This window comes from Polistes dominula, unplaced genomic scaffold (genome assembly GCF_049000335.1).
Source record: "Polistes dominula isolate Pdom_NZ unplaced genomic scaffold, Pdom_raw_medaka contig_26, whole genome shotgun sequence".
Taxonomy (NCBI): Eukaryota; Metazoa; Arthropoda; class Insecta; order Hymenoptera; family Vespidae; genus Polistes; species Polistes dominula.
The window spans coordinates 329,956-351,016 of record NW_028300939.1 but is presented as its reverse complement, the minus strand read 5'-3'; the positions used below and the strand labels follow the sequence as shown (position 1 = coordinate 351,016).

Sequence of the window (21,061 nt, the reverse complement as noted above, 5' to 3'; positions counted from 1 at the left end):
ACATGAAGAGAGTTATAATGTTAATCTCTGTTTAATTGGAATGTTTTATTTTGTTACATACATGGGCAACATTTGCAAAATAACCTAAACAACATTAAAATAAAAGCATTTTCACAGAGGATAATGTCTCAGATAAAAGGTAAATCTTGAAGGGAAAGGTAGATAGATCATATGAAATAAGTTATTAGATAACAAAATGCACTTATATTAATTTTTTAACAATTATTTTATCATTCTAATATTCTCTAATTACATTGCAGATTGTTTCTATGCATATACATTGGTTTAAACATTTCATATGTTTTAACATACATTAAATAGAAAACAATTTTGATATGTTATAAATTTATGTTTCTTTTTTCAATTAGAAATAAAATGTACACGTTATTCATAATTATTCTAAAAATAATGAATAGAATAAAGGGAATGTAGTATCTTATAGCATAGAAAATCATGTGGTATAATCTTCGTGTGTGAATCGTGTATAAACGTTATTGTGAATATTTTTAAAATAATTATGCATCTGTGAAAGTATTTCAATTGTGAGGATTCTTAATCGATACAGATATTGGGAATTTATTCTTTCATATGCTACATTTCATATTAGACATTTTTCTATCGACAATTCTCTTCTATACGATTATGTTCTTTTGTGCAAAACGACAAAGATCTCTTAATGTCTACATTGTCTTTATTCTATTCATTATTTTTAGAATATTTATAAGTATTGTGTACATTTATTAGAAAAATAATAATGATTTTTAATTTATTTAATAAATAGATTATCATATGTAGTTTGACCAGCGTGGTCATGAAGAAGGTCAGATTCCATCCATGTCGGAAGCTGTGATTGGTCATTTAATATTCAAAAAACTCAAAAAAATGAATTAGCCAATCACAGCCAATCTTTCGTCCGTTTTCTTTAATTTCATGGCGTCATTCATGGAGAACACATCGAAGTATCATTGTACCGTTAAGATCAGGTAATTAAAAGATTCTTTGTAAGATTTACATCTTCCTATTAGAATATATAAAGGATGTAAGTATCAATTTTGATTTTTTAAGTATATTTTGACAATTTTTATGCTCCTATATCGTATTTTTAATCATTCGAAATTTTTCTTTATTATAAGTGGAAAGAAGATCTACTGCACATCATTTTCGCGCATGCAGTATTTTCGCGCCAGTCTTATGCGCCTTTTTTATGCGCATCAATATGGCGAATCTTTGGAACTTTTTAATCAGTCATCTATATACTTGTTGCAGCGGATTTTGTTATCCCGTTAATTTCAGGTAATTGTTTCAATTAATATTTTAATGTACACCTTCCTGTTATATATTAAATGATATATAATGTTATATAATCAACTGATATATAACAAATGTTTTATATCAAATGATAGCTTCATGCAAAATTTTTATACGTGATGGTCGGGTTCAAAAGTGATCGATTTGACGGGTAATGTGCTATATATATATATATATATACTTTCTTATTCTTTCTTATTAAAGTGTACGATGTGACATAAAATCGTGATGTCGAAAAACGTTTGACTTTTAAAATGCAACCCTTCGATGAAAAGAACGATCTTAAGGGCCACGAAGGAATAATATTATGATAACGACGATAATAACAACACGAAGACGACTGCACTCCTTCTCCCATTACGAGAAGGGAAGAAGAAGGGTTCTTTATAACGAGAAATGAAAGCTCCGTGTGTACTTTAATATTTGACACTACCCTAATGCTTCAAAGTACTTTAGGTATATTTTTTTCTTTTTTCTTCTTCCTTTCTTATTTTTTTCCCTTTTTATTCGGAATTATTTTCATATTTTTCCCTCCCTTATTCTTCCTTTTACCGAACTTGTTATCATCCTTTTATTTCTTCTTTTATTTCTGTTATTTTTTTCTTTTTATTCGTCGTTTGACACATCAAGTCGATTCATTTGTTTCACAAAATAAAATATTTTACAAGTCAACGAAGAGTAGTAAGTCGAAGTTGATATATGCAATCCCTTTTATAAAATTCTTCCCTTTTTTATTATTTCTTCTCCTTGTCTCTTCTTCTTTCTTTTTTTCCTTTTTAATACTCCTAAGATATAAATAATTGATTGATCGTATTTATACTCATACAGCACTTTACATAAGATAAAAAGAAAATATTGAGATATAAAATGGTGTGTATGCATATACATATATAAGTATATATGAATTTTACATTAATCAAATAAACCAATTAATTTTTTTTTATTTCCTGTATGATCAAAGATCAAAATTTTATTCTTTTCATTAGAAGAATATGTATATAATATAATAACAAATTGTAAGATTGTTCTTCAGTTAAATAATTTAAGGATTATAAAACGGATTCTGCGTGTAGGAAATTCGATTCTCTTTGTCTTTCTTTCTCTCTCTCTCTCTCTCTCTCTCTCTCTCTCTCTCTCTCTCTCTTTCTCTCTTGGACTAGTTTCTCACGAGGTTTCTATACAGGCGCGATAGAAATCGGCGTGAAATGGCACCGCCACAGTCAATCGTGGGTCTCAGTCGACGCGCGGCATCCGTGTCAAACGCATCGCGTTTTCACTCTCTCGGTCTAACACACACGACATTACACAAATATTTTTTATTATAAATATATATAAATCATTTACCTTCTATTATTTTCTAGTACAAAAGAAAGAAAAGAAACGAAAGAAAAATATAAATAAAAAAAAATGCAAATTGTAAATCTCGATTGCAATGATCGTCAAATCTCGTTGGATCATCGTGTGATAGAACGACGTGGTTCATAAAAGAACATGATCACTATGATAGACCGGATCTGACGATGAGAGTGAGAAATAGAGATAGATAAAGGGAGAAAGAAGATTCTATTTGCCAGTGACAATTGTACGAACATGAGTGTGAAAGTGTGAACTCGTTTATAAATAATATCGATCTATTTAATACAATATCATTAAATCTAATTATTTATATAAATATATTCGTAAATCGATTTATGACATATTTAAAAAATAATAAATCAATCGAATAAAATTACAATCGTAAAAGAAAAAAGAAAAGAAAAATAATATTGCATTTATTCTTGATAGATCTATTATGAAGATCGAAATAGAATATCATAGAGACTGATGCTTTTGGAATTATCAATGGTTGATGATGTTTCCTTCGATCGGTGTCTCACCGTTTCCCTTTGATCTTTGTTGACCCTTGAAACAACGATTATCAAGGCTAAATATCCTCGAGTTAAACCGATCTATCCTTAATTAGTGATCCAAGTGGAAACGGTTTAAAATATTCATTCAACATTTAGATCGTTGTGATGAAGTTTAACATAAATAACAATTTAAAGTGTAATAATTTTCATTATTTATTGTCTCCCATCGAAGGAACTTGAACTGTTCTGTGTGGTCAGTTAATAATATGGGTAATATTATTACTCGTGTTAGATTTATAATCATTTAAAAAAAATAATCAAGAGAAAGAGAAATAATTGAAAAAGCAAAAAACGAAAAAAAAAAAATAAGAAAAAAAAGTAAAGCAACGTATAACACATTTGAGAATGAAAATCGTGTCAAGATCATCGAGTCCGGTGTCAGAGTTGTTGGGTAAGTACGCTTGAGTTTTATCGTCAATTAGTAAGTACAGGTAACTTACTTTACTAATCGTTAGAAACCAGATACGTTTCTTCTTCTTCTTCTTCTTCTTCTTTCTTTAGTTTTGTATAAATCTTTATTTATTCTCTATGGTATTCTCTACAAATGCAAGTATATAGAATATTTCTAATGTGAATCGTGTTCAACCTCGACGAAATATCGATCTTACGTACTCGTTTATCTTACAGCTTATTCAATTTCGATACAACAAGTTTAACAGTTTATATTTAATAAAAATGTTTTCTTAATAATTATAGACTCGACAATAATAATTTTTATAGTCAATAATTTTGATAATAATTCAAAGTTGAACGTCTTTTTAAAATCTTCAATACTTAAAAATCTCTTATACTTTGTTTACAAAAATAAATTTCTCTTTTAATGAATGAATAGTGATTGTACATTCACGGTCTCGAATAAGTTACAACTTTTAAAATATCTTTAAACCAACTGGTAACAGCCATAGATATTTCCACACACATCGATCGATACGGATAATCGTAGGATGTGTGTGTGTACTATATCGTAACACTAGTAGTTTCTTCTATCGTCACTGATAAAATACCTTCTGTCCAACGTCGTGCCTTCATAGTTGAATAAAAATATCTTTTCTTGCTCTCTCGAGAAAGAAAGATAGAAAATGAAAGAGAGAAACATATTTTTCTTCCGGATACAACAGATCTCAGATATTTATATATTAAGATATGTACACATGTATGTATTTCTATCATATATACATAGGGAAAAAAAACAGATAAAAAGAAAGAAGAACAATTGATTTATTCAATTATCTCCTTTATAAATATCTAGACAATTTATTTGCTAACAATTATATTCTATTGTTATTAAATTGACTAGGTCAAAGTTAATTGATGGTGTATGTTAGTGCTACTAGTGCTTTAGCTCTCTATTTTATTATCAACCTGTAATAGAATTTACCGATTAAATTGAAACTTAAATACGATAATGATGAAATAAGAAAATGAGGTATAACCACCATGGGGTGGTATTATCGATGACGTTATTAGTTAATGTTTCTAATGAAAGCCACTTTCTGACAATAAATTATTTTACCATTGATAATTAGTAGACGAAAGTAAAGCAAGAGGTATCTAATGATACTAAATAATCTTCTAAAATGATTTACAATCGGTTTAGTTAGTAACTGATAATGATTTCAAATAATGCTTCTCTAATCTTCTAACTTTTTTATAGTATTTTCTCGTCAAGGTGATTTCAGAAAAAATTCTAAATTAACAAATGGAGAATATGATCATTTAATGGTTACATTATGTTTCGATATATAAATTTATCTTCATTATGTTAGATAAAGTTGAGAATCACTGGAAATGAATGCATTAGTCAGTAGTATAGTCAGGTTTTGATCAGGCTGAATGATACGCAATCCGACGGCCATGAGGGTACCTGCACTCATTATCATTCTTTCCGGAAGAAGTCTACGTTATATTCAATATCTTACATTCAATTACTTCATTGAGAAGCAACTATTCAAGGAAAAAATAAATATATATGTAATACATATGTATTCACTATCTAACAAAATTATTTTATCGTATAAAAATAATTCTTCCTTTTTATATTTTTTATATTTAAAATATCAAGGAAAAACATTTCACCAACCCCATTTATTTTCTTCATCAAATTATATAAATAAAATAGTATTTTATATTAGAAAGGATTCACACAATTACTGAAACTAAACTTATAAACAATTCTTAGAAAATATTTCAATCTTATTAAATTAATTTTATCAAAATACCTTCCCCTATTTTTATTGGTTTCAGTATTACCTTACTTATTTTTGGTATCCCTATGTAATTGAGAATTGCAGTTTTATATAACTTTCTAATTAATAGACATTATTGAAAATAAGTTTTGAAAATACATTTTTAAATGTATTAACGTTATATAAATTATCTTTTAAAATAATTAAAATAAGTTTATTCAATGAAACCATTGTTATATCGTAACAAAAGCCATCTACTCTCTTTCACCCCCTTTTTTCTCTCTAATTATATCTATATATTTATTCGATTCTGAAAAATATTTTTTTTTTCAATGATTATATGAAAAAAAAAAAGATAAAAAAAATGTAATATCATCGAGTTAAGTTTATTTTTATCAGTCAAGTCCATTGTGTTTTCCTTTTAGCTGCTGTGATATACACGAGGGAAGTATCTTTGGCTGACTGAGAAAAAAAGAGAAAGAAAGAGAGAAAGTGAGAGAAAGAGAGAGAAAGTGAGAGAGATAGAGATATTATACCTAACCGGACTGAAGCGTCTCTTGTGGCGTCGTCGGCCTGCGTAATAAAATAGGCGCCAGGGTTCCGGATCGAAAACAAACGTAAATCGAGGGTGGAATAACGTAAGTGACACACGACTAGAATATTGTGACGAAGGGTGGATCCACCACCAACTTGTTCTTCCTTTCGCACGAGTAAACAAAAGGGTAAACACGTACACACATATACCTGTATTTATCTATCCTATCTATCTATCTCTCTCAATTTCTCTTTGACTATATAATAAAATTGCATCGAGATACTTGCACGATCTTTTGCATGATGGATGAAAAATCTATAAATAATAGATTTCATTTTATTTTAATACGAACGAAGATTATTTTTTGTATTTTATTACTCGATGATACAATTATTTTTACAATGATATTATACACTTGGTATATGGTAACTTGTATACCTCAAATATAAACTTTCCATTCGTGTATTTCATTTAAAAGCTTGACACAACTGTCGACAAATGAAATAAAAATAAGGAATTTTTGTTTTTACTTTTAACAAACCATTTGTATAACGCGAAAAATCTCTCGCGTAAACTACGGTAATTAAAAAGAGAGACGTTGTGGTCAGCTCGTTAAATAAAACTTTTTAGCTTGTAAATTTTATCCCCTTTTTTTATATAGGAAAAACGTTTTTAAACGAATATATTCCTTTAACAAAATATTCGAAAAAAGATTCCAACTATAAGACATTAGATAGAAAATTAATTGATCTAACAATTTTAATATAAATATTTTATTTAAATATTCAATCTAACGATTGATTCTAATGAATTTATTAATTAATTCAAGAATTATCGAATATTCGTTAGTTATCATATCTCAAATCGATACAAAACAATTAAAAATTTATTTGGTGGTTTAAATTAAAGATTTATTTGTCGGTTAGTAAAAAATGTATGCATTGGCTTCCGTGATGATTAATTCGTGTGTGTAAATGCACCTATATTCTACATATGTGCACGTATAAATTTACATATATATATGCCTAGAACAAATTGATCATAAGACCACGACGAGTGGAGACAAGGTGGTGAGGAAGTGAGGAACCACTATACGTCAAATTGGGTTAATGCTAATGTAGTTATCCAACTACATGATAGCAAATCCAATAAACTACCAGTCGAGAGAGAGGAATTTTATTTTTTTTTATTTTTGTCTCTCTTTCTGTTTTTTTCCTTTTTTTTTTTTATTTATAATAAACGTTTTCATCATCTCCCACCATGTCTAACATGCTGACGTTATTATCGTTGTTATAAAGTTCGATTAGTTATGAAACTTTTTTGTTCTCTAACTCGACATTCGTTTTAAACATCGTTTTAAGGAACTACTAAAAGTTGTTAACGTTCCTGACAATAATATATAACACTTTTAAATAATCACGTAGGAAAAAAAAAACATAGTAAAGAAAATAAAAAAAAATTAGATTAAGTTTTAACTAAATTGAATTTACTTTAATATTAAAACAAGTTAAGAGAACCAAGGTAATTTAGAAAGTGTGCCTTACCTTACGTAAAAAGTACTCGTTGTTTTGGGAAAAGTATAATACGTGAAGAAAATGCTGATGAAGAAAATGAACAAGATAAAAGATAAAAAATCCTATGTATTCTTCTTCTTTTTTTTTGCAGGAGAAACATGAAATAACGGAAAGGTAAAGGTGATATCACCCAATATAATAATATCAACTTTAGTCAAGGATAAGAAAAGGGAGAAAAATAAAAAATGGACAAGTACGGAGTTGAATTTCCTAAACGTGACTGGAGTCACAGGCTTAGTTTGCGTGGAAGTAGAAGAAGTCATCAGGTAAGACAAAATAAAGTTATAATCATACTATTTCGAGAATTCATTTCCTTTTAAACTATTCATTCGTTCAATCCTAACATTTCGTAAGCTTTTGACAAAGGATAAGAACATTTCTACAATTTCATTCTCTCTCTTTCTAACTTTTTTCAAAATGTTCACAATTTCATTAAAACTGAAAATGTAGGAAAAATATTTGAAATAAAATAATAAAAAAAAAGAAAGAGAGAAAAATTTTTCTTCTTTACGATATCATCTCATCGTGAACATTCAAAGTCGATTTCTTGTGTTTTCTTTTATAATATCTTTTATTTATTTCTTTATCTCATCTGAACCAGAGAAACGCGCTATCGAGTTACGAAATGCAATTAAAAACTTATCCGAATTGCTCTTTTTCTATACGAATTGATTTCATTTATTTAAACTTATACACACACAAATCTTTTACGTTTTATTCGATCTACGATGCCAATTCTTTGAATATATGGTGAATCACTTTATAAATATTTTTTCAATATATTTCTTCACGGTTGAGATTATAAAAAAGGCACAACAAAAAAAACGAACAATCGAATAACAATCCGGAGATTTAAAGAAATAATTTAAAAAGCTTCTCTTTTTTCCTCCCTTCCTAACTCTCATAAAATGATATCGGTTTAAAAACGTGTAAACACTTTTACATATGCGTGCATGTTTCTACCATTTCCTAAAAGTTGTAAAATTTCCTGTTTCCTGACCTTATATTATCAACGTGTATATAAATGATAATTTGTCTAAATTCTTTTTTTTTTTTTAATGTTTCACGATTTTTCTACATTTAGTATTATCCTTATCAATGTTATTGAGAGAGTGAGTGAGAAAAGAATCAATGAGACATATAAAATCACGCACGTTTTTAAAAATAAAGAAAAAATACTTGGTGTGCATATGTTATAAATGTATACAATAAACTTATATAGATTACAATTTATTACTAGAAGTAAAAAATAATCGTGTATAACTCGACAATCATAATATTACAAAAGGTTTAAAATATCTTTTAACTCTTTGAAGTGTAGAAAAGAAAAGAAAAATTAAAACACACATGCAAAAGGTCAAACACAAGATAGTGCTAAAAATTATATTTGCTGTAGAAAATAAAAAAGAAAAAAAAATGTATACTATCGTAATCATATTTGCGACTATACTAACTTTTGTTTAAACTTGCAATCGAATTACTCGTGTTTTCATCAGAAAAAAACCGCAATGTTGAAATAAAAAAGAAGAAGAGAGACACATGGTCAAATAAATCACAACATTCGAACAATTAAAAAAAAAAGAAGAAGAGCATAGTTTCTATCATGTTTCTAAGTCACTATACTCACTCACCTTTTAAACTCGGAACGAGTTATAGGTGGGCTCGTTAACACGATACCTAGTAGTTAATCGATCCTCTTTCGGAGGATAAGAAGAATTATAGTCGACAATTTTGAGTACTCCTAAGAAAAAGAAAAAAAAAAAAAAGAAGAAAAAAATATAAGAAAAAGTTTAGTCTTGCGTGAAAGGAGATCGTTAACACGAGAGTTCACCAATTTCCTTTAACATTTCTCTCTTTCTCTTTTTCTTTTTTTCTTTCTCACACACGCACACACATACACTGTCTTTCTTTTTTTATCATCTTCGTATAAAGTGATGTTGGAAAAACTCCAGCACACTCGTAGAAATGTAATTTCGTTTGACCGCAGGATAGGAGTGGATACTATTTGTGTAATAGAAAAAAAGAAAAAGAAAAAATCTTGAAGTTTTTTTTTTTGGAAGGGTCAAAGTAGTATTCTTGTTCATCTCTATTTTTTACTTTGTTCTTTTTACCTTATCAAAGAGAAATTTGTTATCGGAGAATCGTCAAATTCATGATCTGAACGTTACCTGTATTCTATGTTGAAATGGCTATCGAATTTCCCTTCTCTATTATATTATATTATATTCTATTATATATATATAGAGAGAGAGAGAGAGAGACAGAGAGGGTTGGAACTAGAATTCAAAATGAAGTTGGAAATTCTATAATAGTAACGTCATAATAGATGAGAGAAAATAATTATTACATAGTTTTCATAACTTACAAAGATTTCAAGATAATAATTATTATTTTTACAATAGTTAAAAATAATCATTCCAGAAATAATTCGATTTTCTTGCAATTAAATTAGATTATTTGTAATGTATTAAATAACAAAAATAAAAAGAGGATTCACATCTTTAGCATCAATGCTTCGATTTGCTTGTATTATCTTTGTAATTAAATTTTAGTACATATATATATATATCGGATTTTGCGTTATCGGAACATCTGTGGTACTCATTCGTCTTATCAATTTTTCGTTTCAACGAATGACAAATTATTATCGTTGAAAATCTATCTCGGGGTAGAAAACATAAGTAATTTCATACTACGAGAATTTCAATTCTTATTTCCGTGAAGAATAATACTTCTTATTATTTTATTCATTTTAATCGATGCACAAAGTTATTAGTATCGATATCGAGAATACGTTCGAAACATATAAAAGACGTTTTAAAATTAAAAAAAAGTATAATGATAGAAGTTTGTAATTTGTGGAAATCACGTATCAGCCATATATTGCTGAAATTCTGAATTAATTGCATGACTCAAATGAAATTATTACATGTTGGAGAAATTAATTTGAAGATTTTTATTTTCTATTTTCTTTATTTTCATTTAGTATTTTTTGTCTCTAAAAATAAAAAAAGTAGTAATATTTTCTCCCACTTTTGTATTCTTTCTTCTCTCATTCTATCATTTTACGTTAAAGTGGAGAAACGGATACGTAAATTAAGGATAAACAAAAAACAAAAAACAAAAAAATAAACTTCACTACTCAATTTACTCGGAATATATATGTATATCTATTGGAGATTTGTTTTTGTAAAAAAATAAAAATCGATATCGATGTAAAAGCACGTTTTTTAAAAAAGAAAAAAAAACTCCTACGTGTAAAATACATTCTTCGTAAAAACGTTGATCACATACGTTCTATGCTAGAAAATTTTTTTTTTCTTTTTTATTTTTTTATTTCTCTCTTAGATTCTTCTCGTAGAAACGTCACTCGATGCTTTTGCTAAACAAAGAACTAGAAAGAGAAAAGAGAAATTGTAGAGTCTCCAATGGGAGAGTTCATGTGTTGGTAGATAGTTCGAACGAGATAGAAATACAACAATACAACAACTAAAAGAAAGGAAATAAAAATTCCAACTAGTCACAAAGGTGATTTAAATCGAAGAGTCCTCCTTTTTTCGAATTTTTTTCCTTTTTGTTAAAGCGATTTCTCAATGGTGGAATTTGTAAAAAAAAAACGGTTTCAAACGAAAAGGAATGAAGGGAAGAAAAATTTAAAGAAAAAAATGCAAGCAATAAAATAAATTTTTTATATATTTTCGAATATGCAACACTAAAAGGTTTAAAGAACACAAATACAGAGAATATTAAATTCGTGAATAACTTGAATAGTATTGAATTACTAATACGACTTTGTATTCTAATTGTTCTTTCTTTTTTTTTCTCGTCCCTGAAGATTAAGGAACAAGGTAAAAAATTAATCCCATTGAACGAAGGAAAAGAAGAAGCGAATTTTCTTCTTTAATCGTCTTCCTTATACATTGATTTAATTAATTATTTATACAAGATAAATTAGTTAAGTAAAGAAGTTTCTTTATTAGTGCAAGTTAAAATTCTTCCTAAGTTTTCTTTTTATTTTTGTCAAATAATGAATAAGCATATGTATTTTTCCACTTGATTAAAGTATAATTAGTAAGTTTCAATTTAAAAATAATTTCAGAGGAATTTTCTAAGATAATGAAACATATTTAAATAAATTAATAGTTATTTCTTTTTTTACCATCCTCCCATTCATTTAAAATTGCACGATCATTTTAAATCGTTCAAGTTCTCAAATATCAATTTATCCTTTCAAAGAAACTTTCTATTAACTCGATAAATTTTAATAAGATTTCTTTTTCTTCTTCTATTTTTTTTCTGTTCATTAAATTAAGATATTTATCTCGTGGGAGAAGATAAATCTTGCATATGTGTGGCAATCTCGAGAGTGAACAACATTAAAGTGCCGCCAAAGAAAGATGCATGTAACCAGACGTGGTTTTAATTTCGAAAAGTGCCTCAAGTATCAACCAATTGCTACTTTCTTTTAGATCTTTCAAAGAAAAAAGAAAAAAGAACCTCTCTCTCAAAATTATTTAAAAGTAGTCCTGAAATGTGTCAAATTAAAAGAAAATTAGATATGTCTTTAAAAGAAAAAAGAAAAAAGAAAAAAAACTTATCTCCAATTAAAAGATAAAGACTTTCTATTATAGTTCTAAGATTGTATTTTATGTTCTGCTCTCAGAGTGACATTGGTAATACTAAATCGACAACAGGATCATTGAAAAGTACAAGAAGATGGGCTAGTCTACGACAACATATGGAAAACAACGAGGGTGGTAAACCACGAGTCGAATTACTCTTAGATCCACCAGGATCTAAACCTTCGACTCCTTCAACACCCCATACACCACACACCCCGCACACACCTAACACACCAAAGACACCGCACACGCCTGTAAAGAAGTCTAACTGGGAGGTTATCGAGCACTTTACTGGCCCACCTCGTCCCTCCATTATCACGGTAGGCGGTTCCTTTGATCGTTAAAGAAACACTTACAAAATATTCACCCTAAAACTTTCCACCTCGTATAACGAGAATAAAGACTTATTTTATGTGCACTTCAGAAATCTTTTGGATATTCCATTGAATTTATAAATTATTTATTCGATGTAAAATGTCGAGAAAAGAAAAAAACACCATGGAAAAAGTAAGATCGATAAAATGCCTAATGTTCGCAAAAGATTATCAACATTAATTTATTTTTTTTTTTTTTTTAAATTAAATTCCCTAAAAATTGTTTGCTACTTATCTAATTATAATTGACTATAAAAGATTTGTATAAAAAGCTTCATACTATCTATTATGACGTTGGGATTAATTATAACCATGATTGATAATTTACAGATGAACAGAGCATCGGAAGTAGGGGGTTGTATCAACGTTGTTGGTAAAGAACCAATAACGGAAATTGTTTCAAGTCCTATAATAACTCAACCATCAAGGAAATGTGCTTTCTGCAGATTTTTAAGCTCCCTTTGCGCATCACATCACTTCAAAAATCTTCAGGTAAATTACTACTCCCAACCATTCTCCACCTACCACCTACACTATCTTGAAAATGATTAATGAAAATAATAATTTTCTAATCGATACGAAATTGACTAAATGTAATCGTTTGGTCTAATGATTACATGGAAATAATATATAGATATAATATATATATATAGATCATTTATTTTCACGTGCTATATTTGAACTTGTGAAAACGATTGAAGTTTATAATCAGCTGTTGTTGTACTACACGGCAAGATGAAAGCCCGTACAACGTATAATAATATATATATTATATATAATATGTTATCGAAGACGCGTGTTCGTTATCAAGCGTAACTTTAACGTGTAACGTGATAGATCTAATTAATCAACGGGTTTAGAGTATAAGCCAAAGGGGAAAGTAACTTCCTGAAAGTTTGTATTTTCAAAAATTGTCAATTTATATTTACCAAGCTTAAAAGTACCGATGTGAATCATGATGAATTCTACTTCCTCGATATTCATAATCAAATAAAAATAGTAGTATTTTATTTAAAAACTTCTAATGTATTTTATGCTTAATCTAATTAGTATGCTTTCAAGACGAAACTTTTACAGGTTAAGTAATGCACTAGAACTGCATAGAAATTGAAATACCAAAGGATATTTTCTCAATTTTTTTTCTATCCTCGGAATAAATCGATAACAAAGTTTCCAGGAATATTTTGTTTGTTTATTTCTCGTCTTTAATTTAATCAGAGATATACTATACGTTCATTCTGCATTTCACGTACTGCGGATGGTTATATGCTATATCATAGTGAAAGCTTTCGTATAAATATTCAAACAATTCATACATATAAAAATAAAATAGAATAAAAGAAAATATTTAAAGTAACGCTATATTTCATCGTGAACTGTACTCGTGATTCACTGAATGTCCCAAAAAATTGTTTTTATATATATAAATACAAACCTATATACACGAATATAAAAAAAAAATAGTATATAAAAGCAAATATTTAAAGTAACACTATATTTCACCGCTAAATTTACGCATGATACACTGGATATTTCAAAAACAACAAAATAAAATATAAAAGAAAATAAATCAAGGATCCAAAACTACGTGAAGATTTTGATTAAATAAAAAATAGAAAATTCGTATAATAATTTAAAAGTCAATGGGGATTAATGGTAATATTTATAAATAAATCACAATGATTTCAATACTTACATAGTTTCATGAAGTTATCGATCATACGTAACATACACACAAATTTTTCTATGATGTTTCTCGATGATGATAATAATCGTAATGATAGCTTTGAGACAGTACCGACAAAAAAAAATGATATCTACAAAATTTTGGGATAATCGAAACACTGATAAAACACATAGCGTTCGATATTATGACGCAATTCTCAACTATTGAAATCTTTTCGTTATTTGTTTAAGTTAATCCATATTAATCACCTTTACCAATATATATCTCTATAAATAGTGATTCGTGACTATAATACGAGAGTGAAAGAGACAAAAGAGAAAAACAGGAGAGAGGGAGGATATATAAATATAGAAATATATTATATAGAATGTCAGAATGATATTTTTGGGTCAATCTAGAATATATTCTGCAGGTGAATGTATTTAGAACATTTATAATTAAATATTTTTTTAAACTAGTGCAAATGAAACAAAAAATGTATAAAATGATTACAATCTACAAAAATGTGTATACAATGTCAATCAAATATTTCTGTCAATTTTTAAAATTTAGTGCATCAGTGGGATGTGTTTAAAGCATGGAGGGTGGGGTAGGAAACAAAATTGCAATCTACTGTAAGTAAAACAAGGAAAAATAATATTGTTAAAAATATAGTAAATAATTGTTCAAGATTATGCACACGAGGTGTATACTTTTTATTCATAAATGTGCAAACTTTTCAAGATGAAAATGGGAATGAGATAGAAATTGATAGATGATCGTGTAGCTTTTAGTGACTTACATCTTCCGGAAAGCTCTCTCTCTCTCTTTCTCTCTCTATCAGTTGCTATGGGAACTTGATAATTCTCGATAATTCTCTCGATAATCGTATGGCTTTTCACGAGTAAATCCATATACGTATTTTACCTAACATCGTATGCGATTTCTTTTGTTGCATTATATTAGATAAGGAGACCTTTGATAAATGATTAATACAAACACACACATCCATACAGTAAAAAATATAACATAATATATAGAAAATATCGATTAGAATTAAATAGAAATAAATTTATTGGAAGGAAAAGGAAAACTTTTTCTTTCGATTTTATTTGATGATTAATTGATAAATGATTGCAATAATAAAATATTGTAATGCATGTAATTCAAATAATAATCGAAAAAAAATGTTTAGTCGATCTAATTTTAAATGAAAAATATTAGAACGAATATTAGATTTCCCGATTACAATTTGATATGTCCTGTAATACGTGTTACATACATACTTACATGTATGCTGAGTGTCTTGAGAATATCAATAATTCGATCGTTTCTAATGAAATACGATCATCTGCCTTTCTAATTTCAGGTGGAAATGCTCTACCAACGTTATTTCCTTCGCATGAATCAGAGTAACATGACACACGTGCTAGGTTTACTAGCAGGATTGGCATTCGCTCTGGGAATGTTACTCATCATTAGATTGATTCTAACCGATGGCGAACCCTTACTTATGCTACTTCGACGATCCGAAAATCTTTCTCTAGCAATTACCCTAGTCATATGTATCATCGTTTACGCAGGTAAAAAATTCCAAAAAATAATACAAAAGTATTAGGTATAAACAATTTTTAACCCATTATTTAAATTGAAATAATATTATCATTTGAACATTATTTATTTTCAAGGAAGAATTCTAATATTTTTCTTCATATTTTTCTATCTCATTTTCTTTATTTTTTTTTTTTTTTACACGTAATCATATTTTACAATGTTCCATTATTCACGGATATTAATGGATAGTAATAACGAAGAGAACTCCCCCATGAAATCTCATTGATTGAATCGTGATTATATATATATATATTTATCTTTTTTCTTGATTGAAGTAAAGACACACAAAAAAAATAAAAAAATATATTGAATCGATTAATAATATTTGCAATTATAGTAACCATTCTGTTATTTTTTATTTGTTATTTAATCAGCATTAGTAGCAGCCATTTCGAGGCCTGGAATGAACGAAATTTGGTTGGCAGTTGTCAGTGGTGCAGTATTGGTGACACTGTTGGCATTACAAGTTACTTTGAACATTCATTTGGCCTATTTGCACGAGATTCAGCAGAAAAATTACGATGACGATGAGAATGAAGAATCTTCATCTTCTTCTACATCACCAATACCTCCCTCACCTTCGTTGTTCACAATACGAACTACGAAAGAACTTCGTACAGGTGGACCATTGGCAGCAGCTTGGGCAGTTTGTTTTTTCATCTACATGGCGTATGCTCTTTTACCGATTAGATTAAGGCACGCCTGTATCGCTGGAATTTGTTTTTCGATTGCTCATCTAGTTGGTGCTTTACTGTTATATCCACAGGATTATCCTGCTATCATGGCCCACGTGAGTACATTGTCCTTTTTTATTATTTCATTTTTCTATTAGATGATTAAATCAATAAGTAAATAAAATATTTATTTTGAAAGTGGTTATATATCCATTTGTAGCTCGTAAATATACATTATTTTAGTTAAATTCATATAAATTTAATTGATATAATCAAATTAAGTATTGATAAATCAATAATCACATTACCATACTTAATATAATTACCCCAATATTTTTTTATTGGCATTTTTATTGAAATCTCGAATTATTAATACTTGCTCTTGAAAATTTAAAGCAATATTCATACTATCCAATTTGGGTATACTTATACGATTTGCACTATCAAATATCACATGATGATTTAAACAAAAAATTATTTTCGTATTTTAAAACAACGCAATATAAGTCTATCGATAATTCTACTTTGATGTATTCTCGAATCTATTCGAGTGATTAACTTACAAAAGATTTTGCATATACCTCTAATTATAATATACGTACATATATGTACATACGTTGATCAATTTTTGTTTGAATTTCAACCAAAATCTCGTGTTGAAATTTATACACATTAATCTTTCCCTTTCTCTCTCTCTCTCTCTCTCTCTCTCTCTCTCTCTCTCTCTCTCTGTTTCTCGATAAATTTTCCTTCCATTCGAACAATTCCATATTTCATTTATCTTTTCATCGAGTTAATCCACCTATAATGACAATTGTAGCGTATATTTTCCAAAAAAAAAAAAAGAGATATAGAATAACATACGTAACGTTCTCGCGGTTACATTCTCGAATAATATGACAGACTGTGCGATAAGTTCTTTCGTACTATGGATAAGAGATAAGCAAATAGATCGATCGGTGTTAGAATAGAAAATAGAAGTGACGTTGAAGAGAACTTTACAAGAGGATAGGAAAGAAACGAAGAAAAAAAGGATCAATCGAAAGTAAGTAAGTAAGAGAGAGAGAGAGTGAGAGAAAAATAAGATAGAAAAGGCTATACTATCTATTCTAAAAAATCTCATGAAAAGAGTTCCTTGTTATTGGATTTCGTGGCAACTGAAAGTGTCTTCATCCATCAAGTTACCAAGACTCTTAAATTCTTTCCTTTACGCGATTACAAAAGCAACTTTTATTATACCTTGAAAGCTTCGACAGGTTCACCCATGTTCGATATAATTCACGAAACTATCGTGACAAAAGAAAACTAGATTTCCAAATTTGTTTCTTCATTCCATTCTAGTAAATTTTTTGATTATCAAATTACAATATTAATAGCCTTTGTCGTGTTGTAACTCTTCTTGTTGAGAAACCCAAAGGACAAAGGTCGTACGATGTTTTCGAGAAATATATGAACTCTGGTTAATAAAACTCGAAGAAAAATAAATAGACTATTAAATCTATATTTGTTCGTTCGTTCGTTCGTTCGTTCGTTCGTTCGTTCGTTTGTTCGTTATTATCTTATTTTAAAATAGGACAGGAAAGAAAGAGAAAACAAAATTATTTTCATTAATAAATAAATTAGATTAGAAAGAAAATGATCTCGTATATGTTTTTCGCGTTTATATATACACGTCCGGTTTTGATCAAAGTATCTAAAATGTAATTATTAAATAACGAGTTTAACGTGACAGTAATTAGCTGGAGAAAGCCACTGTTCCTATATCATAGACCATGATGATATTGTTTGAAAGTAAAAGACGGTTTGTACGGTAGGAAGTAAACGCGATCTCTAACAATCTCAACTAGCCTCAATAGTATATTAACTCTGCTTCCATAGTGTGTTACTATGTATACTGAGAAACACGTAAACTCAATGAATTGACTCTAACGTCGATGAGAAATTCGACAATTACGTCTGAAGGTACAGAGTTCCTTTGGAGATGACTATGTACTCACCTATCTACAAACTGCTAGACCGATCAAAGACGTTCGTTCCTGCTATTACTATAATAGAACTTGCTTCATTTATCAGCTTTGGTCATTGTATCCTTTTTACGGATACAATTAGTACCTATCTTTTATTGTGTTTCCTTCTATTTTCCTCTTTTCTTAGAAGAAACGATTTAAAATCCTTTGTATCCGAGTTTATTACAATTGCCCTTTTAATCGTTATTTTGGATTTTATTTTATTACAAAGAGAGAGGGTTTATATATAAATTATTTATATATATTAAAAACTTACTTGAGATACGGTTTCATTTTCTATTTGTTCGTATGAATCGTTCATTCGATTTCGCTTCCTACTTTCGTGCTTTACGAATGTTTGTCTGTCATTAAATTTGTTTGGAACAACAAGGGTCCCATTCCAATCAGACACACCATTCAATTCGAAAATACAATGAAAGTAACGTCATTCATCGTTTTATGGACTGTTTTTCTTTTATTACATTTTGCATTTTACATTTGATTCCATTTGATTCCATTTGAAAAAGAACTTTTGACAATTCGTTTAATTTTAAACGTGCATTCTATAAAGAACGAAAATATGAATCAATGAGCTTGCATCAGTGATCATTAATTAAGTTATAATTAAAATAAGGAATGTAACTAAAAAGAAAAGGACTATAAGAAGAAGAAAAAAGTAGTAGACTAGTTGATCAGTATAGTCACGTAAAAAAGATGAGAAGTAGAGAAAATCCTTGAGAGATTAGAGTACATAGGAATCATAAATCATGAGCTCATCATATAATCCTGGTTTTCTCAGTAACTATATACCTGCAATCTCGACATGTTTGTACTATCCTAACAACAACAACTACTACTACTACTACTACTAGATAGTATGATTAAGGAGATATAATTAATTTTGTAAATTTCTGTCACGTCCCATTTTATCGTCTTAATTAAAAAAAAAGTAAAAAAATACACTCAACACCTTATGCTTTTACAACTGTTACAAATAAACATCCAATGGACAATGAGAAAATATGAAAAATAAATTCACTTATCTTCATACGACTTTGTAACTTTAATAAAAATAGAGAAAAACTAAAAAATCAAATCTTTTGAAGAGTACTCGTAACAAATATGTTTGCTATAATTAAAATACAGATACAATTATTTCGATTTGTCATAGTGATCCCATTAACTGATCCCAGTCGAGTAGCCCTTTTCCATATCAAAGTATTCAAATTGGAAATTTCCAAAATTCAATTGGATAAAATTCACAATGTACTTACACTCTTTGTTGAAAAGCTTAAAACATCGATTTATGGAAATCGAAGGATATAGGTCATGGTCGACATAGATCGATTGAGATCGATTGAGTAAATTCCTATATTTGATAGGAATATTTGAACAAATATGTTACACGATAACAACGCAACACAAGCACAAGACGTATCTCTTGAACAAAACGATCGAATCAATCGTTTGCATTTAATGATCGATTAAAAACAAATTTATTCTTAGTCTCCAGAGAGAGAATCAAAGAGAAAGAGAGAGAGAAAATAAGTGATAACTAGTCGTACACAATGTTTCGATTTTAAACGAGAACTGGACACGACAAAGCGACAAAATTTAACTCGATAAATAATCGTAAAACTTTAATCTATTTCCCAAAGCTGCGTCAGAAAGTGCTGTGTGTCACTTAGTACAATTGAACTCTGATAAATTTTGTGAATACCATAAAATAGTAAACAATTTATTTATTAGTCGCGAATTAGTTAGTCACGTCAGAGTTTGTTTTTGACAGTACCGACCTAATTTTACAAATTCTACAACGAATATAATTCTTTTTAATTTCAAAATGTTCCTAATGCAACAAACGCATTTTCCTACAGGTTTTAAACATTTTTTTCATTGAAAAAAACATTTTTCTGTTCTACTAGATTGTATAATTAACTTGTTACAGTTTAATTATATAATAAATTAATTTATTTTCGCCTACTTTTCATAACGTTCAAAAAAAAGTAAAATAAAAGAAACGAATAATAGTTCGTGGAAATAAATAAAAAAAAAACTTTCCTAGAAAGAGAAACTTAAGGAAGCATCTCTTCTACGTGTTTGCATCCTATTTCTCCCCAGCGACTTGCCGTACTTTTCTTTTCTTTTCTTTCTTTTTCTTTTCCAACATACACGCCAGTTGAATAATAATTTATTGGCCAATGATCGAAGACAATCAACAAACTTTTATCCTCAAAAAAAAAACGACTATTCTTAAAATTACTTTCTTCTTTTTTTAATCCTCAAGAGAATATACATTTATTTTCTACCGAAATTTTATAATCTTTTTTTAAACATCACATCAATAGATTTTCATCTGAAATTGTTCAAGCTTTTAACGCGTGAATTTTTTTCTATATGAAAAAAAGAAAGTGCAGGTAAAAAAGTCGTCTTTCCAATTTAATTATTGTCTAGAAAAGTGTGTTTTACGAATAAAGTATTCGGAGTTGAAATCAGCAACTCAATCATTCAACGCACGTACGCATGGGGTTCTATCTAGGGGAAAAACTTAATAGCCAAAGTATCAACAAAACTACCCCTTCTCGTAAGGTT

At 28.6% G+C, this 21,061-nt stretch overlaps 1 protein-coding gene and 1 long non-coding RNA gene across 4 annotated transcripts in view; both read left to right on the top strand.

Annotated features, from left to right (window-relative positions):
- The first annotated feature begins 531 nt into the window (after positions 1-531).
- Positions 532-2,112, top strand: LOC149032842 (uncharacterized). The gene is made up of 3 exons (XR_016176286.1): positions 532-983; positions 1,134-1,293; positions 1,513-2,112. It is a non-coding gene; the product is annotated as an uncharacterized LOC149032842 (long non-coding RNA).
- Positions 2,113-2,529: 417 nt separating this feature from the next.
- The window catches only part of LOC107073045 (adenylate cyclase type 6), a 38,213-nt gene continuing 19,681 nt past the window's right edge, over positions 2,530-21,061 (top strand). The window contains exons 1-7 of one of the 3 annotated variants that reach the window (XM_015333447.2): positions 2,530-3,609; positions 5,830-6,042; positions 7,605-7,779; positions 12,177-12,455; positions 12,840-13,001; positions 15,545-15,758; positions 16,164-16,579. In XM_015333447.2, coding sequence (XP_015188933.2) covers positions 7,699-7,779; positions 12,177-12,455; positions 12,840-13,001; positions 15,545-15,758; positions 16,164-16,579 — 1,152 coding nt within the window. In that variant the 5' untranslated portion in view covers positions 2,530-3,609; positions 5,830-6,042; positions 7,605-7,698. Of the gene's footprint in view, positions 3,610-5,829; positions 6,127-7,604; positions 7,780-12,176; positions 12,456-12,839; positions 13,002-15,544; positions 15,759-16,163; positions 16,580-21,061 lie in introns of all 3 variants that reach the window. The other 2 variants (XM_089171576.1, XM_015333445.2) reach the window with 2 other exon arrangements.